Consider the following 26,136-nt stretch of genomic DNA (forward strand, 5'->3'; position numbering starts at 1 on the left):
CCTTATAGCTTTTTGAGATTCACTGCAAGCAATGGAAAGGAATGTTCTCAAAAAGCAGCTTCGCAAATTACGTTGGAGAAAGGATAAGGAAACTACTAGTCGGGGACTTCTCGCTGTCACTGAGCAAGCAACCAACAGGGCAATAGTAAAGCTCTAATTAAAAAAATATATATTATTTATAAAAGCAACAAATATTTCACTGGAGACCGTTCATACCTTAAGAGATCAGATAATGTCATCGGTTCTCTCAGCCAGAGCAATGCCATGTAACAAATCGAAAGGGTCATTGGCATCGACATCCTCAGCTTCTCCTTTTGATTCTTCATTAAATACAGTCTACCATCTACCGATCCAGAGCACATAGAGGTACATTCTTTGGTTTACGTTAAAAACAAAAAAGAAAAAACAAGTAATTAATATGACATACACACAATCTTGGTATACAGAACACAAGATTAGGGAGCATCCAAGGACCATTGTTCAGCAACTAGTAACATTTTTCTAATCGTTACTTTGCAGTAGCTTGGTAGTTTAGGTATTTTTGCTAATAAACAGCTTAACTAATTTATTCATCTACCATAACGCGCGAGGACAACCTGTTTAATCAAGTGAAATAGCAGTTTATGAAGACATTGGACCATATTCTGAGACAAACCTCACGCTGGTACCCATAAAACCAGACCATTCAGTGGGAGCTGCACTTAAACTTGGAGCTCTAGAAAGCTGTTAACTCCTATACAGCATATAACTAACAGTAGTCATGAGCTGGGAATACTATTTTCCCTTTGATAGATAAGGGAGCAGTGGGAAAATGAGGGCAAATTCTCTGTGCTTAAATCAGTACCTTGGAAATAGGGATTAAAACAATTTCAGACTTGAGCACTTCAAAGTCTTCAAGTTAGTTGTGACTTGTGGTCAAGTCAGAACTTTAACAAGAACAGTCTACACTGCAGAGACTTTACTGAAGTTACGGTGTGTATCCATCTGCCACAAATTCTCTAACTGTGGAAAAGTAGGTATTATTTTAGAAAAACTAAATTAAATGAAAAAAACAGTTTTAGAACACAAATGCATCAAATGGTAAAGAGGGTTAAAACAAACAAACAAAAAAGCAGCCACAAAACAAGCAAACCTCCCTACATCCCTACTGAGATGAATCATTAAAAAATGAGAAGCAGCAACAAGAAATTTAATTTAGGGGAGTGACTTCTGAGTTAGGAACCTTTTCAGCAGCGAAACCTTGGGAGTTCAGGGAAGGAGGAAGAGAAAAAGAAACGCTTCATCATGAAGCAGCCAGGACAAATGAAAATGTTTTGTATTTAAAGCACACCAACGTAAAACACCAGCCTCTGTGGAGGCTTTCCCCACTGTTTTCCCACACGCTGTTCGCCTGTTCAGGCAGGAACAGTGAAGGCTGGATCCCCAGCTCCCCACCTGGAAGCTGCAGGGCCACAGCAAGCAGCCTTAAAAAAAAAAAAAAAAAACAAATTTAAAACTTCAGAGGACTTGGCAGCTCCGTGGTTATGCTGGTGGGTGACAGCCAGGCCTGTGAGGTGTCAGTGGTCAGCAAATACAGGTGTGGAGCCCACCGCTACAGAGGAAGACGCTGCAAATATTGCATTTCTGAGCCAGAATTAGGCTTTGATGCCACCTACCGGCCCCTAAAACGCTGATCGGTAGTACCAGGGAGGCAGCAACAAGTTAAAAGAGCCAGCTCACAGACACTCCTCATGCAGCCTAAGAAATGGTCTAGATTAGAGGATCCCGAGATGTCTGCTGTGCATACGTGCGCTGGAGAATAAAGGCAGGAGCAGCAGCTAATCCTTTTAGTCAACAGTTTCACCTTTTACGTGGAAGGCAGCTTCGTGACTGAAGCTTCATTATTAATTTCACATTCAACTCAATTTAAAATAATCCTCATTATATTTGTGGCCTTAATGACGGCACACAATTTCCTTTTATTTCGTGCAGCTTATGCAAGGCATGACAGCACACAATTACACACATCTAATAATTTAAGGGTTTAATAGGCTTCCCTAGCAATATCTCAGCGCTATACTCAGTGGAATTTGCTATTATCTGTACACAAAAATAACAAAAAAATAAATTTAAAAAAAAAACCACTTGCATGTTGGAGAAGCTTCTTAGGAAATAAAGAGTGTTGAATCTGTGGCAATAAAAAAATAAAAACAGCACAGGAGAGGAAACCTCTGAATCTTCATAATAATTTCTGGTCGACTACAATATATCTAGTATTTCTCGTGTTAAATTTCAATATACAAACGATTTCTATGATTGTTTTATTTCTCCTAAATGTACTTTTAATGTCACTAAGCTCTTATCCACTTCAAGTGCTTTTAGTGGAACAGGCATGGCTACGTAAAGGTGAATTCAATCTGAAACAACCAAGAACAGCATGTTAAATTGTGGCCTATCTTAAGGCTATGTAGCTATTCCAAAACTAAAATTCCAAATATTATTCTAAATTATTCTATAAATTATTGTAAATAATAAGAGACACAAGTACTAAGGAAGAAACAAGTTTCTCTAGACACAAAAAAGGGAAGAAAATTCAATGGAGTATTTCACTAGAATTTTTTCACTAAGTTCTTTCCTATCCACACAATATGTATTTGTTTAACACTCAGGATCTGCAATGTGCATGAACACACAGATTCTTTACCTAAAAATCTTCTCATTTTAGTGCAATAGGATGAAAAGTGTTTGCATTACATTGGCAAAAGTTTGTCACCATTTTTTGCACCCTTTTTCCCCACCTCTACTTCTATTCAGAAGTTTTAAAGTTTCTCAACATTTCTAATTGCTGCAGATCAAGTTTCTCATTCTATTATCATTTCTGGGCTTTATGAAAAAGAGAAAAATGTGAAAGAACAAGATTGCATTCTTCTCAGGGTAGACAGGCAATGCCACAGAAGAACAGAAATAGGACGGCGAGAGGACCACATAACATGGGAAGAATAAACATTGAAACAGACAAAGAAGGAAAACGTAAACAAAGAATAAAGAAAAAAAAGGCAAAGAATCAGAAGTTTAGTGTAAGCAATACTTTTCAAATATGCCTTGAAATGGATTTCCAGTATCAGACATTGCAGCACTGTCCGGCATTACACTTGCCCAGCACCAAAGACTCCAGTTTTCTATAACATTTAAATTCAAATCTTTATCATTCTGTAAATGCTTTCAAGTTGATTTGGGGGCAGAAAGAAGAAACTGACGCAATGTTACAAGAAGAATTTTGATAAAAGAGGCTATACGGAAAGCAGTAAACAGAATGCAGAGACAAAAAAAATACAAAAATACCAAAAACACAAAGGAAAAATATTAGAAAGATAAACAAATACAAAGGGGAAAACAAAAACAAAACAAACAAACAAAAACCACAATACCATAATATTTAGAAGAAAAAGAAATGAGAATCAACTCTTATTTTTTAACTTGAAAGTTGTGACTGACAACTCTGCTGTTAGTTTAAGTGCTTATTCTTTAGAACCACAGTGTTTGTGAACATCCAGCTTTGCAGATTAATACCACTTTTTTTCCCCACCCCAAACAGGACGCATGGAGCAATCTGGTTATAAAATACCTTCCTCCTGCATTTCCAGGCCCTGTTCAACTGCCATCTCCTTGTAGGAAGGGGAAATAAAATAAAATAATAAGAAGTCTTCTGCTTCTGGTAGAATATGAAGTACCCCAGTGGCAAATAGGACTGAAAACTACGCTTTCTAACCACACCTCAACAAGTTCTTCCAATTCAATCTACACAACTTCACAGAGGATGTATATACAACTCTACAAAAACAGTTTCCAGATACTTCGGGTCATTGCTCCTACCTGAGACCTTGCCACTTGACGAGGCAAAGCTGCAATCTGTCTGTAGATCTCCATCGCTTTCAGAGAGAGATAACAAGCGAAGGAGGCTAGGTCTCTCTGGTTCACTGTCCATGTCTGTACTGCTATCACACACCTGTTTTTGTAAACAAGTCTCAGTATTATCTATTAGTTACTGTTTTGATCTGAATAAACAAAATAAAGCATAACAGACGCAAGATCTACAGTAAATTATGTTAAAATGTGAACAGCGTGGATTTAACTTGCTTTGTGAATCATGAGTGTGTAAGGAAAGCCTACAAAAATATTTTTTAAATATTTCTCAGCTCAAGACAAAATAAAAGAAAAAAGATTTCTAGTGATCCCATTACATTCCAGTCTGCTACAATAACCAGAAAGTAGGCAATTTATAGAGGTAAAGTGTGATGAAATAAGTAACTTTGGAATAACTTATTTTTTATTATAATTTCTGCTCTATCTACACGCAACGTATGCCACGACAAAAAAAAATATTTTTAAATAAGCAACTTTCCATATTCAGAAGTATTTGTTTCTTGAAGTGGAGGAAAAAAATAGACATGTGGTACCCCATTTAGAAGATATTCTTCATGAGATTAATGTGAGCTAGATATATAGCTTAAACAAAGGTTTATGTTGCTGCTCTTTAAAAAAAAAAATCCCACATTTCATGGGATCTGAGCTTTTCACTTACTGATAATGCTTTGACAGCTTCACCAGCTGGTCTGTCACAATATGCCTGTTGGCTCTTCTGGAGGTAACGCCTCCAAAAATTGCACAGAATTTCATCCTGGTAAATAAAAATGGACAATGATTAGTGCAAAGTTTAGAAAACCATTAATTTCTGAGAGAACAGAGCATAACTGCTAATTCAGGAATCTGAATAATACTCCAGCTCTGACTTCATTACCTCCAATTTATAAATCATGTTTTATAATTACCAGGAAAATTAAGTTTGTTTACTTGTGCTCAGTAGTTCTTCAAAAAGGGGGTTATTTGAGTCACTTGCAAAATTACAGTATTTTTAAAAACACCCCTGGTTGCACACTCATAGTATGTAGAACTTACGCTGATCTTTACGTACCTTCATTTGTGGACACACTCCTAGTGCTTCCAAAGCTTCAGCTTGTTTCTTGAGTACAAGCTGAAAGCCTTCGCAAACATACCATTCCCAGCCTTCCTCTAATTAAAAAAAAAAAAAAAAAAAAGCTTTGTTTCCGTTATAAACAAAAAACAACAACTTATGCACACTTATTTCCACTTAATATTCTGATCCAGGACAGGACAGAGACATGTCTCCATTAAGTAACTTCAGATCCAAGAGCAAAGACCAGCTACACTGAATATTCCATTACCTTCCATTTATTCAGTCTTAAAAAAGAAGAAACATTACTGAACAAGTGATTTCTCTGCACATTTCCCAGCAATAATATGTTTCACAATAATTTCTAATATGGCATTTGAAATCGAGTGGAGAGTTGTCAAGTGACCAGTTTTAAAATAGCTGAGAACCTATCATTAAAAAAAATTAAATACAATCTTTTCTTTCCCATTCCCAGTGCAGAAAACTGGAACACATTATGTTGCAGTGGTAAGTCAGGGAAAAACACAGCATCACCATGTTCTTTACCGTTGTCTCTCACTGAATCATACAAACTTAAACGAAAGTTTCTCAGCTATTCAATGCTTCTAGCATATCCCAACAACACATTAATTTTGTGAGGAGTGGGCCTCTTCCAAACTATTCACTGTTTCCTCAGACAGCATGATATTTACTTTTCACCCTTACCTCTCTATATTTGCTAGTCCCTTCTACAGGCTTTTGGCCTTAGAAAATTTCTCTGCATTTCCTAACTTCCTCTGCATTATTCCCTCCACGCCTGTTCTTCATTTTTGTTCCTTCCAGTCGCACCTTGCCTCTCACCATCCTAGAAGTTATCTGCCCAAAGTTTCTACCCTGCTTTAATGACATTAGCTTTACCTGGTAACCAGAGATACAGCTACTCCTACAGAAGTAGGAAAATAAGCTGTCACAGTGTAACTTAACTGCACTTGCAGAAGGGACTGTATGCAGGTGACGATTTCTTTCTTAAGCACGGGGGATAGCTAATGACAACCCCAAAAGGAGAAGTAAAAAGCTCAAAATGTCACACAAATCAGACTTCAGGAGCAATACAGGATAAAGACAGGTGGAGATATTAAGGTTGCTCCCTTTTTCACTCCTCCCTTCGCTTTCCCGCAATTGTTCTTTTCAACGTAACGCAGTAATCTACTGCCACCACAGTACAGTGAAGATAGGTTAGCCCATCAGAGATAAAAATAACCCCACACTTCATTTAGCATTGTAATGCATTTTTGCTCTTTGAAAGTGACCACAACAGTAAAACTACTACCCAGCACTCATAGCGTACGTTCATAGCTACAGCAGCAGCCTCGCCATAACGTACACAGCATATCACCATATACAATGACTAGTGTACTTCTCAGTCATGAAATTAAAAGTGTAGAAGTGACTCGGGATGAAAGATGTTATGCTGAACTAATTTACTCTAGCTATTGTAACTGTATGAAATCGCATCCACATCTGTTTCTGTGTAGATCACAGGGCCAAGTTCCTTCAACGCAAGCTGAACTTACATTCTTTGGAGTCAGAGCACTGTCACATCTCACCTACAAAGAGAGACAACTTTTCTCTTTTTTGACAGTCATACAAGGAAGAACCAAAGGGATCACCACATCTGAATGAATGCCATGTGTATCTTCAATGAGTATCGGCTTGCACAAATCAAAGTGGTGGTAAGTAACGCACAGCTCTGCTCAATGCAAAAAATCCACCACCAGCTTCACAGAGGCACCTCTGCCTCAGGAATTCACTGAAGCTGGGGCTGCTGAAGGTTCTGCCAGCATCTGGGGGATGTACTACGTTCCTGATCTTAGTCTTTTCTAGCTATTTTTGGCCATTGTCAAAGACGTGTTAGGTGAACCTTGACTGAACTGACCCAACGCTTTCACTCTTAAGCAGAATACAGAGAGAAGCACATACGTACCACTCTTTCCCCGATTTCTTGAGCCTTTGGAGATTGTCTGTATTCTTGCATTACAAATAACTTCAGTGTTTACAACATCTCTAGTTCTCTGCAAAACAGTAATAGGTGTTAGCAAGAAAAAGGCCAGGCCTAACTTGCGTCAGGTGCTCCATCATAAAACAAAATGGAGGAATTTGTTCAATTTTCCCAAACTAAAAAGAGACAGACATTTTTCATTCAGAAATACCAAAAATAGAGAATGACTATCCTGGACACAGAGGCGACATGCAACAGAGTTTGCCTACACCAGTACTGTACTGAAGTGCAGCAATATCCATGAAATACTTTTAAGGCACTCAGACACCATAGCAGCACTACGGCTACAGCAACACCATGTCTTACACTTGCTCGTTTTAAACTTTATGACTTGAAGTAACAGTCGTTTGCAATAGTGTTCAGTCAAGCATTAAAAAGGAAGAATCGCAATACTGCCTTCAACTTCTAATGTCAAGGAGAAAAAACAAACATTTTCTTATATAAAACAAATAAATAAACAAACAAAGCAACCAAAATAAACCTATTTGAAGGTCAACATCTTGGGTTTTTACCTCAGTAACATTGTGGCAAGTTCTGCAATAAAATCTGCCTCCATCAGTAAGACCCCAGTTTACTTCTGAACATTGTGCACAGCGTTCGTTGAAATCTCTCTAAAAGGAAAAAAACAGAGTTTCACATGCATTCAGATACAACGAGTAAGACTACTACTAGGCTATTGCAGAGCTTTGGAAATGATTTATGGACAAGTAAACACGTGCCCTTTATCTTAGCTCGTGTAGATAACGCATAATCGCAGCATTTGCTGTTAGCTGCAAGTAACTGAAGAAGCTGGCAAGATACTTGTGCACATGAACTTTAGTATAAGGGGGACAATAATTCACACCTAGGACACTGGGCACGACACAAGAAACAAACAAAAAACACCTATCAGAAACGAAAAGGGAATAAAATAAGACAGAAAGCAGACACTGAGAGGCGAAAGTAAAACTAAGCTTCCAGAACTGTGAAGAACCGCGTGGAAGAAAGCGTGCACGACTGGGTGATGTGCCCAGGAGGAAGGGGTACTTCCAGGAGAAACTGGGGAGAGAAGGGAAAATGGGGGGAGAAGGAGGACAGAGGGAAACCCTCAGAAAAAGGAGAAAAGCGGGGGGGGCTGCGGCGTGTGCTGGGGCCGGGCAGCTCCCTGCGGGGGCTCTGCCGGGGCTGAGGGGACCCTAACGGGGCTGAGGGGACCCTGCCCGGCCCGGGGGGACCCTGCCCGGCCCGGGGGGACCCTGCCCGGCCCGGGGGGACCCTGCCCGGGCCTCGCCCGCCGCCCCCGGCTGCGCTGCCGTTCCCCGCGGCGCCTCCGCCCGCCCCCGCCGCAGCCGCCGCCCGCGGGCCCCGAAGGGCCGCCGGGGAAGCGCCGCCGCCGCGCTCGGGCTCCGTCCCCAGGCGCAGCAGCCGCCCCCACGGCTCCCGGAGCCGCACCGCCTCCTCCTCGTCCATGCCGGCAGCCGCCGCGGAGCCGCCCCGGGGCTCCCACCATGGCAACCGCGCCGAGCCGCCCCGCCGCGGCCCGGCTCGGAAACGGCAGCCCTGGTGCTTGCGTTCCGGCCCCTCTGCTTGTCCGGGAGCCTCCTGGGCGGCTGCTCCGGGGTTATGGCCCCCGCCGTGGCTCGGTGGCGTTGGTCATGGCTGGTGGCGGGTGTCTGAGGGCGTCCCGCCTGCCCCAGCGCCCGGTGTCCCGTCCCGCCGCCATCCCGCACCGGGGTGGGATGAGGGCTCTGAGGGGGGTGATGGAAGGGCTCGCCGAGGGGGTGGAGGAGCACACATGGTCCCCGGGGAGAGAAGGACACTGAGGGGGCATGGGGGGTTCCTCGCTGAGGGGACATGGATGCTCCATCTCTGTGGGGACATGGGGTGCGTCACTGAGGTGATGTGTGTGGATGCTTCACCTCAGAGGGGACATGGGGGCTTCACCTCTGAGAGGACACAGGGTGCTTCACTTAGGGGACATTGAGCATTCACTTCTGAGGGGACATGCAATGCTTCACTGAGGTGACATGTATGGATACTTTACCTCTGAGGAGACATGGGGACTTCACTGAAGAGATATGGGGTCTTTACCTTTGAGGGGACATGGGGCACTTCCAATGGGGACACAAGCTCCTCTACCCCCGGGCCACCACAGTGCCTCTTCACTGAGTGTCCTCAAATCATCCTGGCCATGTACATGTACCGTGTCCCCCGCAGGCCCTGCCGAAGCTGTTGAAGGAGACTATTACTGCCTTTACAAAAGGAGACCAGAAGAACTCATTTAACTATGTAAAGTGCTTGGGGATCCTTGAATGAGGGAGAAGATGATCTGAAATTCACCTTCATTTAAAAAAAAAAAAAAAGAACCACCACCAAACCCCCAGATCTTGATGTAGGTCTCTAATTTCTGGTACACTAATAATAATGTTTACACATGTCTAAACACTGAGATCTGTTATTGCAATGAATTTGCCCACAAAATTGGAGAACAGGTTTATGCCCCTTTAAAAAAAAAAAAAATCCTTTAAGTGAAAGCATGGGAAAAAATTAAAGCTAAAATATACATAGAAAGAGGTGAGGCTCCCTTGACAGCTGTGGTTACATTGATGTTGGAGGAGATGTACAGAGCTAGAGGGGAACTGTTTATGTTCAAGACAAAAAGTTATTACTCATACCAACTGTGATCTTTTTTTCAGTGTGGGATGAACATTTGTAACACCCATTAAAAGGAATTATGCATATAATTCCTGACATGGTAAAAAGGTGATTGTCAGCCTCACAGAAATGTAGCTAATATTCTGATGAAACAGATCCTACCTGTGATTTTAATTTCCATGTTTTTTGTTTGTGAAAGTACAGTTCTGGGAAAGCAAGGCCATTTCATGCGTTGGATCTTTTTGTAATGAATTTCTAAGATGAAATGCTATCTTGAAAATTTTCAGAGCAGCTATATTACGATAAAACAGGCATTGCTCCTGCTAAGGGCTGTGCTTGTGTTTGACGATGCTGTGAGCGGGCCACGGGCCATTGAATCAGTGGATTTAACTCAATTGAAGAACTTGTTTAAGTTAAGCGTGGAAGTGACTGCCTTGATGCTTTCATAAGGCAGGACCTCAGAGGCAGGACTTCTGTCTTCTAATTACAAGTGGTCAAAAAAATGTTAGAGGAAGCACAGTCACAGGACTCTGCCAATTGGTCAAAACCAAAGCATTTCATTTTCAATGGTAGCAGTTGAAGATAGAGAAGAAAAGAAGTGTGATGGATAAAACAAGAAAAGTGTGGGGGACTGCATGGGGACCAATATTACTGTAGTTCTGGGCATACCAGTGTAATGGACAAGCACTTACTCTGCAGGTGAAGTAAAAATATGAAAAGCTACCAAAGTTTATAAGGAAAGTTGTACAAAAGTAATATTGATGGTACTAGTTATGTATTCGTATCCAGGCTCTAAATAACTGCAAAGCTTCTATTAGTATTTCTTAGGACCATCAACTAACTAGTGCGGACTAGTAATCTGGTAGCAAAAAGTCAAGGCATAATAGGGGTAGCAAGTCTTATATCTATTTCTTAAATATTTTGTGAAATGACATGCTTAAAACCGGTTTTTCAGCATATAAAATGATGTGTAACCTTTGTCCCTAATTACAAGTTACCCAAGCATACTGATAGGGGTATGATAATTTCAAAGCCAGGAGACAGACTGTCTTCCTGCTTCAGCTCACTTTTCTAATTAAGATCATTATGCATACTAGTCAGATTGATTCAAGGCTCAGATAAATAATATGTCCTGTTGTTTCCAATGATTTGAATTTTTAATGAACCAGGTTCCACTGCTGATATCACATTTCTGTCTCTTGACTGCAGACTTTCCACATGTGAAAACGCAAAAATTACATCTTGAACCGGAAGACGTGTCCTTTGGCCTATCCTTCAGGATATTGCTCATGAAATTGTACTGGCTCCAGGATAAGAACTTCTGCAACAGGGTTGCTCCCTAGAGTCCAATATAAACTTTACCCATTGTGAGACACCTACTACAAAGAGTTGGAGCAGAAATGCAACCTCAGCTGCTCTAAAGACTGTGAAGATTAACAGAGGGCAGATCTACCAGATTCTAGTTTATAGCAAATATACCTAGTTATTAGCACCCACAATTTGATTTTTGCACCTTCAAAAAAGGAAAGTCTCTCCATGGCACAACTTGTGTTTAAAGACATATGGCAAACAAAGAGAAGTTAGGAAAACAAGACGGAGGTGCTTTTATCTGAACCAGCTGGATTTACTCTAACTGATCTCTAAAAGAGACCACAGTATAGAAAGGGAAAAGCTGTGCCAAGCAGAAGTGCAACACAGACAAAGCTGTGGAGATACAGTTGTGTGAGAAGCAAAAACAGGAATGAACAAAGAGGGAAACGCTGATGGAGCATAGGGTTTGCAGGCAGCTTGGCAGGGGAGGATAGCCAGGGAGGGACTGAGCCACGTGGAGCTTTGAAGGAAGCAACAAGAAGAATGAATTTAATGCTACAGCTTGGACAAGCCCAGCATTGCCTTGTGATATTTAGCGTTTATTGTCCAGCTTCAGCTCTCAAATTTTTATTTTTTTTAAATGCATTTCTAGCCTTGATGAACTTGTATATATGACCTTGAACATCCCAAAAAACAGAAAGCATGTAACTTTTTTTTTCAAGGTTTACTCAGGTTTTCTTGTGCCGTTCTTAGGATGCGAGCAGCGTAAAGCTGAATTTTTGACTGGTGAAAGCAGCAGCCAGGAGGGAGGGCAGACATATCGAGTCATGCACTGAGCACGGGGTTTGCACCATCGCCTTCTGCTTTGCACATGTGCTGCGGCCCAGCCCATCTCACACGGGCACATTGCAACGCCACAGGCTCACTCCAGTTTCACCTGTGGCTCCACAACACGGAGAGCTGTTGATTATCTGTGATCATCAAACCGTTTGTGTTGGAGGCACAGACCTCAGAGAAGGACATCATGTTCAGATGAGCTGCTCTAGGGGGCAAAACTCTTTAGGTTCAAACTCCTCATGTTGTCTGAAGCCGTGTTGACTTGTGGTCAGAGATTAAGTTGTTTGGGAGGTCTGCCTGGGGATGCTGGAGGCACGTAAAGACCTTGTTGTGGGACCTGGCCTTCACGAGCAGGTTCTCTTCCTGAGGAGCACCAAGCTGCTTTCTCTCTGTTCATACCAGCAGAGATTACACCCTCGGTACTTGGTGACTGTGCTCATCTCATTCTACAGGGCTACACAGCAGGGGTAGGTCACTTTGAGGAAAGAAAGTGATCTTAGCAGCCACAAAGGAACAGAGCGGGCAGTGGGTGTTTGAATGTCCCTGTCCACATTCCAGGCATGTATAATGCCTTTATTTTATCCTTTTCCAGGTTTATTAAACTGCTAACATCTACCATTCCTTCAAGTTATATTACTTTTGATTGTGTCAGATTTTGTGTAGTTTCTAGCTTTTTTATTATTTTTTTTTCCTAGAGAGAAAAATACACAGCATACTAAAGGGGATCTCGGTTTCCACTATAGCACCGTGCATCCACCGGGCCCTGAAGATCACTCTCAGATGCATTTAATCTACAAATGCAGTGGCATTTTCAAAGGAATCGAGAGCCACCTTGTGGAGCTGGGATTCACGAAGGGGCTCCAAATAATACTGCTGGGAACAGCTGCTCCTGGAAAGGAATTCAAATCCAACAGGATGCTGGAGGTTGCCAATTAAGTAAGCGTGCGCATGTCTGTGCATATTCAATACATGCACTGTGCATCACACAGCTCCTCTGCTGATTAAAACTGTGTAGAAAAGAAGCACACAGTGGGCAGTGGGAAGCAGGAACGTAAGACAAGAGGGAAATGCGGAAAGTGGCAGAACCAGAAGAAAAATAATGCGTTCGTTATACTCTGCAAAGCCTCGGTGGAGGGGGAGAGATTGTTGTTGTTCACGGGGCATTTTCCACCATGTAATTAATTAAGTCCTCAAAAGTACTGATAAGTTTTGGAACCATTCTGTACAGATTTCTGTGGCAGGCTTATTTTCTCCAGTATTCCTCCATTAACACCAAGAAGTATGGCTGCCAGGGCCCTAAAGCTGCCCCATATGCCATAACATATGGCAAAGATGGGATCATCGATGGGCATAATCCATAACTAGAGACGTTCTCTGGTCATTGCTCCTGCACAGAAGTGTAGTCTTGGCCGTGATACAAACAAACAAACAGAGGTTGCAGTAGGGGTTATAAAGCAACTCTTCTACCTTTTCTCACACATCATTTCTCATGATGAGCCCCGAGTTGCTTGCCAGTCCCAATGTGTGGATGCCAGCCTACAGTTTTATAAAAAAATTAGATGTTTTTTTCAGTACCTTAATGCAGCAGCCACTTCACCACAGTGTCATTAGCTGATGTCTTATAAATATATTTTATTTAAGCACAAATTTTAAAAGTCTCTCCAAGTGGTAGACCTTAAATATTTAAGAAACTCACATGAAAAAGAAGGAACTGTGACACTAGAGTTCTTCTCCAGGAGCCAGAGAAGCCACTGCTGAGGTAAGTGGGTGTGCTGGTAATCAGCTGGTAATCAGCCTGCTTATTGAATCATGACACAGGACTTAAATGCTGAGCAGCCATACATGCTTTTACACACCTTCCAGTGAGCTGCGTTTCAGCTCCAGAAGCTTTTTTAATTAGTTACACGCTAGTGAAGCTCTAAGTTAAATTACATTTCAAAAGAGATACCGCATTCAAAGTGCTTGATAACCAAACAATCATTAATATCACAAAACATGCTGCAAAGCAAGTAGCGTGTGAAAGCATTCTGAGACGTCCTTCTTTTTAGGACGAGTCTTAATAAACAAGCCCAACATATCCTCTATGGTTACCAGAGTTTAGTTTTCTCTCCTTTTCAAACTTTGTTGTGGCAAACAGGAGATATCTACAGGTATCCTTAATGGTCATTTCACACCGACTTAGTTTTCCCCCAGTAATTTAAATGTGATCATGTAAGATGGCATGTGGTCGTAGGAGAAAATTTGTAAAAAGACAGAGCAAGGCTATGGCAAAGAACCCACAACTTCTATCCTGGTTTCAACCACTGGAAATCTCAAGAAATCCCTGCATCTTTTCCTATGATTCTTATTCCAACAGGCCATCAGGCAAGGGCCCGTAGAGCATTGGGAGCAGGTTTCCAGGGTTTGCTCCAAAAAACCATGATAGATGATTCTACATTAGAATACACTGAGGTAAAGGACAGCCAAATCTAGAAGAAATAGAAGTGAGCAGAATGCAAACCTCTATTTTCAGAACATTTTCAGGTTCAGGACTCAAAGCTGGACTTCCCAAGTCGCTTCTGCCAAAAGGAAAATGCAGTGGGGTTCAGGGGAATCTGGGAGAACCGGTAGGATCGCCTTCCCCGGGATGCAGAGCTCTTCAGCACTGACAAGCATGTTCAAGGTGACTAGACACGGTCCTGGAAAAGTAAGTGCACCCTTAAAATTAAGAAAAAAAAAAACATTTTCTGTTCCCTATCCTCAGCACACAACCTTTATAATATTTTTTATGGTAAGCACGTAGGCAGGGTTGCAATTTTAAAATGAGAGTTTGAAAACCTATACTTTTGTTCTAACTACAACATTCAAAAAAAAAAAAAAGCACCAAATATTAAATTGAAAAATTCAACAAAGTTTCTAGGAAGCCATACAGTTAATGGATGATTTTTAAGAGGAGGGCTATAAAAAGTAGTTATGATTGCTGTTATAGTAATAAAAATGAAAGCATAGCAAAATAGAGGCATAGGTTTGCTCTGACTTACAATCTCATTCCCCCATGGATTTTGCCCTCCTTTTCTCGCCATCCTTTTTTCTGTCCTTACTTTCTAAAGAAAGAAAAGATCACCATCGCTATTTGTAGCTTGAGTAAGCCTGTAAATCACAGCGTGCCGTGGGACCTAGATAGGTTCACACCAGCCTGGAGAGAACATGTCAGTGTATCTGAGCTCCTCTGCACGCTGGGGTATTCGGGATGGGGATGGTTGTTAAAGACACCATCACGGCAAGGGGACAGAGCCATGGCGGTTCATCTTTCCCTTACCCCCGTGCAATATCCTTAAAACAATTTATTACTGTAACACACTGGCAGGTAGCAGGGGAAGGCATTGCTCCTGCAGTGCCAAAGTCTGCACGGCTTTGGTTCAGGGTGCCAGTTACACAACAGGGACAGCAAAAGTGCAGAAAGGCTCTGACCAGGGCTGAGATGCAACTGAAGCTCTGTGAGGATCTAGTGTTATAATCAGAAGAAAAACACTAAAATGAATTTTTAAGAGATTTTGTGCAATGAGGATGGGAAGAGGAAAAGTAGGGATGAGACATGCTTTCTTTTTTTTTTTTTCAGTTGATTGATACACTTCAATTTAAGACTTTATTTATTAAACAGCACAGTTTCTACTTGAGGACGGTGGTTTAATTGTGATTGAAAATTGTCCACCTGGTGGCCTTTTAATGCCATTAAAAGTATTCATTGTGATCCTGCACTGGTTGTTATCCTGGTTTTAAATATAAAACTGGTTGCTTATTAAAGTACAGACTTCAAGATCCCATCCAAAGCCCAGCAAGGACAGTGGAAAATCATTTGGTGGGTTTTGGATCGTGCCCTCTTGGCCACAGACTTGGGCTAGGCGTGTGTATGTGTACTGCAGCAATTATCACAGATGAATGTGTTTAGCCTTAGCTCACCCTTGGGAAACCGAAGCACCCCTGTCACCACTCACAGATGGATCTGTAGATCTGTGCACCACGAGCTCCCTTAGTCAGATCAGTGCGTAATCCCACAGCACATCCTTCTGGAGCGATAGCCTACGATTGCATCAAGGATTTCTTTCCCTGTTGCGCCTTCGTTATTTATTTATCTATCTTTCCCGTCTTTTCTACTCCTGTTGCATGAAAAACTTCTGAGTACTGGATTTTCTTACAGACCCTGTTTCTTGAGTCAGTCTGCGCACAGGCGAAGAGAAAACATTTCGTGTTGGCTATAGGGGTTTAAAAATTATGAGTTCCGCTTCCCTCTCCATGCTACCTACCTAGAACACCTCTTCAAGTAAGCCTTCCTCAGAAGAGTGTTGGAAACTGGGAAGGTGGGATGCAGATCCCCGACACATGGAGCCTTCCAGGAATCCCACCCACACCTTGAGAACAGCCAGCACCTATCTGTGTAATGGAGCCACCTTCATGCAGTGGGCTGATCACGCTCTGAAGGTACTGGGTGAAATCATGTGGCCTCACAGACTAAGGATTCGGGGCTTGATTCCACCTAATGGTCACCAAATAGATGCTTTCTTTCTCATGAACATAATATGTGGTAAAAAGGCCACGTGCTCAAATTACTGGTGCCTTCAGCAGCTTTATTCCATTTTTTTTCATTTTAGCCATGCAAGTAGGACACTAGATGTTAATTCAAGAGTATATTCAAGGTAGTGAAGGGAATTTAATTAATTAATCCTACTGAATGTAGAATCCTAAAGTACTCTAATGTACTTCACAATCCCTGGAAAGGAAGAAAAAGAAGATCTTTAATTCAGACCAGGAATCTTATTTTCATCTTATCCATGTCTGTATGACAAGGGCAAGCAATCCCAAACAAAGGCATAAACAGCACCCACCCATCCCCAGCATTGCTCACACCGTTTAGGCAATTTAGAACAGTAAACAAAGATAAGCGATCTGCATAGAAGCAGCTTTAGGTGACCACAAATGGGTACCGCTGTTTAATTCAGCCCTCTCTCACCTAAACAAGTTTGTTTTCTCAGCGCTGTTTATTTGTACTAGGGAGTGCTAGGAAGAAAATTCCATCCTCCTCCAGATTACCTGCTTCAATGTTGTGAAAATTCAGTATTTCCCCAGCCTGAGAATATATTCCTCCTACAGACACACTGCGTTTTGCAGCCTTGCCAACGTTTGTTGGTTGGTTAGTTTTTTTTCCCTGTAGCTCATAGTGTTTTGCTGGGACTAGAGCTGGTCTCTGAAGTGGGAGAAGCCCTACAAAGTTCAATCCAGATGGGTAAACCCATCTGATCAGCATTTCCGTCTCAGGAGGCAGGGAAGTGGGGAAAGGCGAGATAAGACAGAGGTAGATACGTGAAGGTTTGAATAAATGAATTGGAGGGTGGTGGCAAGGGAATGGTTTTCCCCTCATTATTAATTTCCTGATACTGAAAAATGGAAATGATGAGAAAAGCTTAAGAAAAAACTGCTGTGCAAAATGCTTCCTTTTAAAATTCACAATGAAATAATCTTCAGACCAAGGAGTTGAAAAGCACATACACTTCTACGTGTCAAAATGTCCAACCTGCCCAACCCAGGAAGGTGGAACGAGGAACCCACAGTATTTTCCCCACTCTGTGAAGTTACACCGAGACCCAGCGCAGGCAGAGGAGAGTACGTGGGGCAGGACGGGTGTACAGGGGAGGACAAATGGAAGAGAAAAAAATGTAGGGTAAGAACTTCAGCATCAAAGACTAGAGACCAGGAATCTGGGGGACACCACACTTCTCCCATACGAACACAGAAGGACAAGGAGTTTGAAGTATCACGAGGCAGATCTAAAGCCACAATTTCTTCTCCAATGACACAGTGCTAGTTACCTGACGTTTAGGGCCTGGCGCGTGAGTCTGCAGTGTTCAGGATGATAGTTCTTGGCATTTAGAATAGAATAGCTCACTTGAAAGGGACCTTCAAAGATCGTCTATTCCAAGTGCCTAGCGTATCTCACACTTTGGCAAGGAGGCGAGAAAGCATCTGTATTGGCCTCTCTGCTGCAGCTGAGCGCATCCTTCTGCCTGGCAAGTGGAAGGCCCGCACAAAGAAGGTGAATAGATGAACCTGTAAGGAAGTTAACATCTGAAGTGAAAATCTGTCTGCTCTCCCCCTTGTTCATTCACAAACCCATGAGAAAAACCAGCATGCTGTTCATTAGTTAACTCAGTGTTTTTCTAAACTTGCAGGAAGGTTCTTTCAAGATGCTGTAATGAAACCTGTTCAAATAATCCATTCACAAAGCCAGTCTGAAACAACTTTGAAGCACAGGCTGACAACAACAGAAAATAGTCTTATGTGACCCTTCACTTCAAAAGAGGTGCTGGCAGAGGCACAGAGATTGCCGCCACCCACACAGGAAAACATACATGGCTGAGCAGCTCCGTAACAGCACATCGGGAAACAAAACAGTCTGGCCAAGAACTGTCATTGAGAGCTAAGAGGTGCGCTCTGTTGGGTAACAGAGAGTCTCCAACCTGGCAAACAGATCAGAGACCCGCACCCAGACCAAGGAGTCTGAACCCTCCATCCTTGTGTTTTCATCTCTCTTTGGATTGGGTGCAACCACCGAGGGAAAGCACTGATCACACAGAGATCACACATGTGGCCATGTTATGGCTATAAAAAGAGAGGGAAACTATGCCCCAGGGTTTTAGCACCTGCTGGCACCTGGGGAGATGGGTGCTGGAGGGTCTGAGTTGCCAGAGATGCTCCGTAGCTGCTCTCTGGGTTTGCTGGGCACTTTCCAGAAAAATGTTGGGATGTGCTCTCTGCTCAGAAGTCTTCATCATTTAGGAAACTAAAGTTATACGTGAGGAGTCTGGGGAGAAGCAAAATTAACTATTAATGTATCTATGTATATTTAATATGCAGTTGCAATCCTCACAGCTCTCCACTTAACCATTACTTCCTGGGAATATTCCTGTGAGTATCTTGCATTAAGAAGCAGGGCTTGAGGAAGGGTTAATGCACAACTTACGTATTCTCCTGGCCTCACTCATAAAAGCATCATAAAGACCCTTCATCCCACTAGAATCAGAAAATGCAGACCATTTTTTCCTAGGTCTTCCTCTGAGGCAAAAATATATAGAAAAATGCATGCTTGCTACTTTTTTCTTTTCCTAACAATCCATTAATGAATCGTGGAATTAACATCAGCTGAATTCCAGGGGTTACAGCTTTCATTCTGCCCTGGTTGGTCATCCCCAGAAGAGGAGGTAAGATTCTGCACCTGAAGTTTGTTCGAGGTATGGCCACGTTGGTCAGCACACAGTGATCTGGCAGGGCTCTGACATGCATACACCCAGCTGGGTCATCTTTTCCTCCCACCTCTGCCCTTCTCTACTGCTCTCTCTCCTGGTCACTTTTATTGGTAGAGTTTTAACCCCAAAGACAGAGTGAAGCACCTGGAGGAGAGAGTTGTTTAACTCTCAGGGCTTTTACTCTGCAACCCTTCTGGAACAGCTGATGATATTTTGCAAAGTTTCCTATTAACTCTTGTCACTTGCTTTCTTTTCCCAGGTATTGCTGCATGGAGAGAGCATCCATGGCTGAGAAGAAGTGGTGACAGCCACCAGTGTCCCAGTGCTGGAGAAATCTGGTGGCGTGCTCTGACATGGATGGCAGGAGCCTGACGAGGCAGGGAACCATTCTGGCAAGCTGCATGGATGTCTCGGGTGGATTTAAGGTCTCACTGGTGTGATGCTGTCCATACTGACTTGTACTGGGCTGCTGCTTGGGTTTCTGCCATGGAGACACCAAATTTTGGTGTTGTGAATAGCACCCCTACAGAGCAGCCCTGGGCAGTGTGAGCACTGCTCTGCAACAGCTCAACCATCCGTGTGCTATCAGCGTTATGCTCATCCTAAATCTAAAGCACAGCACCATACCAGCTAGTAGGGAGAAAATTAAGTCTATCCCAGCCAAAACCAGGACAATATCCACCCCTTATTCCATACCATCTATGTGGTGCTCAGGTCCTGCACATTCCAATACATCCCAATTAATCACCCCCACCTTTCCTGTCCTTTGATACATACACACACACATATCATTCTCTTAGTCTGTGGCTCATCCCTTTAAGATGTCCACTGAGATTGTTTAATCCATGCCTTCAGGTTCCATCTATCATAACAGTCCTTCAGGGCCGGAGAGATGGTGTGTGGCGTTGGGTTCTTGCATGCTGAAGCCAGTTCTGGTTTCATCACCACTGCACTTGTCCGGTTCTAACACCGCTGCACTTTGTTCGGTTCCATCAACATTTATTCATCATCATCTGGGTGATTCTTACTCTAATATGGCACATAGCTGCTAATATGACATGTTAATGTGGCATATATCAACTGTAGCAGTGCTGACACACGATACTATGCAGCACCAATTAGCACCATACAATTAAAACCACGGGCTATTCTCACCCAACATCAGGCCCCCTTGAGGCACCCATCGGACCTCCCCATCCTTCCGCATTATCCACCAAGTGCACCCAGGTCCTTGAGCAAAAGCAGCCCCACGGATGGGTTTGCCTTTGCCTGAGGCAGGAATAGCCCAGGCTGTCTTCTCCAGCAGGTTGTTTATGTGTGCTGCAGGGACAGGCATCATTCTTGATCCTCTCGAGCATAAAAATTAGGAAGCTTTCTATTCTGAGGCGTAAGTGTTGTTTAAGTGCTGTATTGCACGGAGGCTCACATCATTATGTTGTCCTCCGTTTAACACTGATTTCCTTCGAATACAATCTATACTTCTACCCATTTGTATGCTTTATTGCCAAATTAGGAAAAAGTAAATATGGTCAAACAGACACAAACGGTGCAGAGCGATTTTCAGACTTTCAAACACAGCCAAGCTTTGCCCAGGTCATGGCGCCGCGCACAGCAGCTGCAGCCCTGGGACGGCCCTCAGAGGCTGGCTGTTGGCCATCAGCTGCTGCAGAGCTGTAAATACAGACCCTGCTTTCTGGGTCCCATATAAATAATGGCTACGGGAAGTTTTGTGATGAAATTCTGGAAGCAAAAGGTTAAAAGAGATCAGAGGACTGGCTTAAAAAAAAAAAAAAAGTAGAAAATAATATCTGTAATTCAGAGAACTGGAAGTGGTGAGGAAGCATCTATACATCTGCATCTGCTCCTGCTTTCACCCAGCCCATACATGCAAAATCAGGTGCATAAACAATTGTCTGTGTGAGATTTCTCATGTAATTTTCATGTGGGAAAAAAGGCACAGCTCCAGGACTAAAGGTGGTGGGCAGATTTGTGGCTGAAGCCTTGCAGCACAGTGTAGAAGCACACGTCCTGCCAAAATATTGACAGGACTGATCACGATGGCTTCTCCTTGCTGCTGCTCATGGGCCTGCACCATCCTGCGTGGACTCAGTCTGTGGACAGGCATCTTTGTGCTATGGGGAAGGAGTGAATTAGGGCACGGGTAGGAACTGCTGTGTCTCGTTAAGGCCAGATCCCAGCATCTTGGCTGGGGAAGGTCGGCTGGTGGGCAGAAGTAGCGTTTGGAGAGGATGATGCATCAGCAGAAGTGCTTCGGTTCTTTTCTTCGCAGCTTCCTTTTGATGACTCAGATGTTAAGGATGTCAGACAAATTCTTCCCAGCTCCTGACAAAGCCCTCTACAGCATTCCAGGGAACGGGAATGAAAAAGCCCACATCCTTCTGCTAAGAGAGTCACTTCCTCATAGAGGGCTCGAGACAGTCTTTGTGGGGTTATTCCCCAAAAAAGAAGCTCTCCTGGAGACCAGAGCACCTGCATGTTGGGGTGGTTGGTGGGACGCAGCTCACAGCTTGCCTTCTGGCCTGACAAAGGGAAATAGGTGAACGGCAAAGAAATGCCACAGAAAGCTGAGAGCTGCGAGGGATGGCAGAGGGAAATTCGCATCCCTTGATGGCTGTGCGCATGGAATCTGGAGATTCCAACAGCCAACATACAACAAGTATGCGATGGAAGACACCTTATTTCAGATCTTATTCCCTTATGTCAGTGGCCCAGCCACTTTTAATACAGGAGCAGCAGAGTTTTGTTTACTTCTGGAAGCTGAATTACTGGGATGGTTGAATTAGGGCTGACATTCGCTTCCTGATGAAGTCAAGCCCTGATTTCCTACCATCTATAACATCCCCTTTAAAAAAACAGTTTCAAGAATGCCTTGCTTCTTTATATAATGGTACAAAAGAAGGGTCTTGCAGTTCTTTGCATTTACCCACATCAGCCATCCTATTAGAAACATACATTAAGATCCACTCGTGATACCTGATGTATGGCCTCTAAGGTCTCCTCCCACACTCCTCAACATAAAATGACACCGTGCTACTTGCAGGCAATACAAAGAAAGCTGCCTATGCCACATTTTTTTTTAAAACATAACTGCCGTCTCAAATGGTACGGCTAAGGGATCATAACTTACTAAAGCCTTCTTCAAAGCTTTTGCATAATAATTCTGGTTTTTAATCTGAGGCAGTTAAACCATCTAATATACAAACTCTTGTACTTCCAGCAAGTGTATCTGGATGCCTCCCAGTAAACCAGTAAAAGTTCACGGAATCACATTAATATCAGACATTCTATTATACAGGTTCAGTTACCCTTGAATAGACTTTTTAATATATGTTGGTTTTAAATGACATCATTCACAGACACTGGAGTTCTGCTGATAAAACATATATAGCAGAGACAGCTGCATAAATATTTATTAATTGAGCCCTTAAGCAAATAGCTACTGCAATAAATCATTCATCATTTGCCCAAATAATAAAATTGTGCTGAATTCCCAACCATTGCAATGTCACTGTCTAAACTACCATGTTTAACTCATTGTCCATAGGCAATTTCTTACATTGGCAAAAGCATTTTAAAATCTTCTTGAAGGTGTATTTAAAGCTTTACATCCAAGCTCTGGAAAATCTTACAGTTTGTCCTTAACATAGACCTTTCCGTGGGAATAAGGGTTTCAAATTATGTGTTTCTAAGGATCCACTTATTTCAGCTTTCTGGTGTATAAATAGCTCAGGGGCCTATTGGCGTGCAGGTAGATACCCTAATCATCGATTAATGCAGCACAAATGGAAATGTAATCCTCTACTGTCATCTTTATTTTTTTTTTCCCTTCTGCATTTGAATCCCAGTCTTGCTTTCACACCGGTGTCCCATTAAACATATCATCGATTTATTGCCGTTGTGCCACGGAGGCTGACTGGAGATAATTTACCATGCACTTTAAATAATGTGGTTTTGTATCTTCTGCTTCAACGCGGAGCTATAGGCATCCGCTTCTCCAATATATTTGGCTTCCCAGGGTTTTCATCAGTCTGGGGTTTCCACTACTTCTTCTTTTTATTGTTTTGCTTTGAAAGTTTGGAAGTGTCGGGAGTTTTAATGCTTTCCAGCTTGCACACAGCTCAGTCATCAAGGAGGGGCCATGGTAGCTCTCGTAGGGAAAAAAAACTTGGCCAAAGTAGCTGACAGCTGGGATTTGAAGGACCTATTTCCAACCAGCGCTCAGAGAGAGGAGCAAAGGCTGGCCAGAACTGCAAAATGTTGGAGCAGATTTAATAATCCCGTTATCAGCCCAGGAGCTCGGAGTGATGTAGCTGCCAGCGGGCATCAGGACGAAGTGTGTCTGGCGTCCTGCAGCCAGCCCTCGTTTGGCTGGCAGAGCCCCGAAGCCAGCCCTCATCTCCCGTATGGATCGGCCTCTCTGCCAGCCGTGTCCAGACACAATAAAATCCACAGAGAGGGGAATTGAGATGGTCCAGGCAGAGAGCTCTGGGCTAAATAGCTGCCCACTTAATTCGTTTTTATGAATATGCTGCTTGTAAAATTGCAGCAGAGGAGCCCAGCCAGAAAGCTCTGTTCTGCTGGAGCCAATCTGGATTAATCCCAAATCAAGTGATAAAGCCAGGCCTGGGGAAGTGCTCTCTTCTCTTCTGCACTTCTTTGGGGATCTTCTCCTTTCTGGTCAACTTTCCTGAACCCACGAGAAGCAGAATTGCCTTAAACGTGTTGCATGGTTGACTGAAGGAACTGCCTCAGTTTCAATAAACGCCATTCTCAAGGATTATTCTGGAAATTAGGCAGTTAATTTATTGATCCAATGAATTGCTGCCTTTACCAGCTGTTTGTCAACTCTCCCTTCCATATGAAATATGGGAATGCATTTCAGAGAGGGGGCTCATTGTTTTTATTTTTGGCAGCTGGATGAAGTCTCTTATTCCAGTAGCAACACGGAGCTGTGCTTGATGTGTTACAGCCACCTCTAAGCTCCCAGACTGGGGATATAAAGACGTTGGCTCAGCACACAGCATCACCGCATATGGAAAACATAGATGGCCACAAAGTCTTCTTGATTTAGGAGGTGGGATTTGTTTGCTTTTTGCTAAAGCTCTCCAATTTCCTGAGTGTCATGCACTTGCTGGGATGGGCCCTGCCTTGCATCTCACCACAGTGGAGAAATCCATGGCAGGGGATTGAAATTCCTCGGTCAATAAAAGCGGTGGGATTTGTCACAGCGAGTTGAATAGTGCAGCACAAAAGTGCAGCTTCATTTATAGCTGTGGAAAACCTACCCCTTTCTTTGCTCCAGAGATTTATGCTTAGAATGACTAAATTTTTCCCTGGCTTTACACACCGTGCTATCCTGATAACAGTGCTTTCATTAATATTATTTTGGATGAGTTTTACATATAGAAATAATTGTTTCATTTTGGTTTTGTCCTTAGCATTTTGGCTCGGTACAGTGGACAAGGCAACATGTTCCTCCATGGATAATTCATGAACTCAGTGCTTTCTGTCACTTTTCTGACACAGAAGCTTCTGAATTTCTTGCCAGGGATTTGATTTGACAGCTCATGCAGTCTGCGAGATCCGATCAGAAGTCCTGAAGAAACGATGCTGCCAGTGCCAGGCAAGAGAACCCTGCCAGAACCTGCAGCTGCCCGACTTTCCACAGAACCACACAGGATGGTTGGGGTTGGCAGGGACCTGAGGAGGCCCCGGCCCAGCCCCTGCTCCAGCAGGGCCACCCAGAGCAGGGTGCCCAGCACCACGTCCAGGCAGCTTCTGAAGGCCTCCAAGGAGGAGACCCCACCGCCTCTCTGGGCAGCCTGGGCCAGGGCCCCGGCACCCGCACGGCACAGAAGGGCTCCTGGTGTTCAAACAAAACCTCTACAATCGGGGATTTTCAGAGGAGATTTTTCAGAACTGAGATTTTTCAGAAGTCTATCAGAGGCCTCACATTGAGTGCTGCACTTCTGCTGGAGTTTTCCCATATGGATAAGTGAGAGCTCTTGAAAAAGTTCTTTTAAAAAAAATCTCTAAAATGTAAAATACTAGCTAACCTAAGTATACGCTAAGGACACCACTCTTTCTGCAATATGCAATATATTAGGTCCAGCTGATGTCAAAAGGAAAGGCCCACTGTCTAACTAAAGATGGGAGGATTTGAGTTGTTCTGAGAATTGAACAACTGTTAAAAAATCTCTATCATCTTTTACAGTGCATCTTTTAGTCAGTAATCTTTTATAGGACAGCTAAATCATCTTCTAACATTCAGATTTTTTACAAAATCCCCAATAAAAAGTAATATGGATATACATGTAACCTATATATATCTGCACCATCAGATGCTGCACTTTAGCCAGGAGCAATACCCTAGAAATATTTGCTGGTTTTATTTATTTATTTATTTATTTATTTATTTATTTATGTTGTCTCTGTGTCTGTACATGCACCAAGGTTAAGAACTGCCATGCAAGGTGGCTGTTTAAGAAGTCTGGCTATAAAAAACTCCTCGAATCTACAGAGGACAATATGTTTAGCGCACGAAAATAAATACTCATGTAAAATTGATTGGGGGAAAAAAAAAATTTAAATAGGATAATTATAGTTATAAATCCACTGGAACAGTGGGATGTGAGGAGCGTGGTTTGATTAGATGATTTGCAAGTTGATTAGTGATCCTCATCTTTCCCTGCAGCGTTTAATTGTCCCTGTTGGTCTCACTCGGCCTGATGAGCGGCGGCGAGGCAGAATTTATCACCTCATCACACAGCGCGCGTGCAGCTGCTCGGGGAGGAAACCCTATGGCCACAATGAAAATTCACACTTTTCTCACAGCTTTCTCTACCAGGGATCTTCACGGTGCCAGCAGGATGCGTGCGTGCACCCCACCTTTCCCTACAACCTGAGCTCATCCCGCAGGGGCCCTATTGCATGGGGACAAAGGCTGGTGGCACTCCCATTTTGCACCCTCCTTCCCTTGTTTTATTGCTCTTTTCTGAGAAAGCTACATAGAGAATGGCTTTTTTTTTTTTTTTCCATATTCTGGAGTTATTTTCACCCTCTTCTGT

The 26,136-nt window shown here is 43.0% G+C and overlaps 1 protein-coding gene across 3 annotated transcripts in view; it reads right to left on the reverse strand.

Moving 5' to 3' along the window:
- Positions 1-8,723, reverse strand: part of TAF1B (TATA-box binding protein associated factor, RNA polymerase I subunit B) — a 55,496-nt gene extending 46,773 nt beyond the window's left edge. The window contains exons 1-7 of one of the 3 annotated variants that reach the window (XM_083827986.1): positions 8,421-8,723; positions 7,502-7,600; positions 6,915-7,002; positions 4,952-5,049; positions 4,562-4,657; positions 3,853-3,985; positions 217-373 (exon numbers count right to left, since the gene is read on the reverse strand). In XM_083827986.1, coding sequence (XP_083684112.1) covers positions 217-373; positions 3,853-3,985; positions 4,562-4,657; positions 4,952-5,049; positions 6,915-7,002; positions 7,502-7,600; positions 8,421-8,438 — 689 coding nt within the window. In that variant the 5' untranslated portion in view covers positions 8,439-8,723. Of the gene's footprint in view, positions 1-216; positions 374-3,852; positions 3,986-4,561; positions 4,658-4,951; positions 5,050-6,914; positions 7,003-7,501; positions 7,601-7,708; positions 8,373-8,420 lie in introns of those variants that run through there. The other 2 variants (XM_083827985.1, XM_083827987.1) reach the window with 2 other exon arrangements.
- Positions 8,724-26,136: the final 17,413 nt, after the last annotated feature.

Source organism: Anser anser (assembly GCF_964211835.1).
Source record: "Anser anser genome assembly, chromosome: 3".
NCBI classification, from domain to species: domain Eukaryota; kingdom Metazoa; phylum Chordata; class Aves; order Anseriformes; family Anatidae; genus Anser; species Anser anser.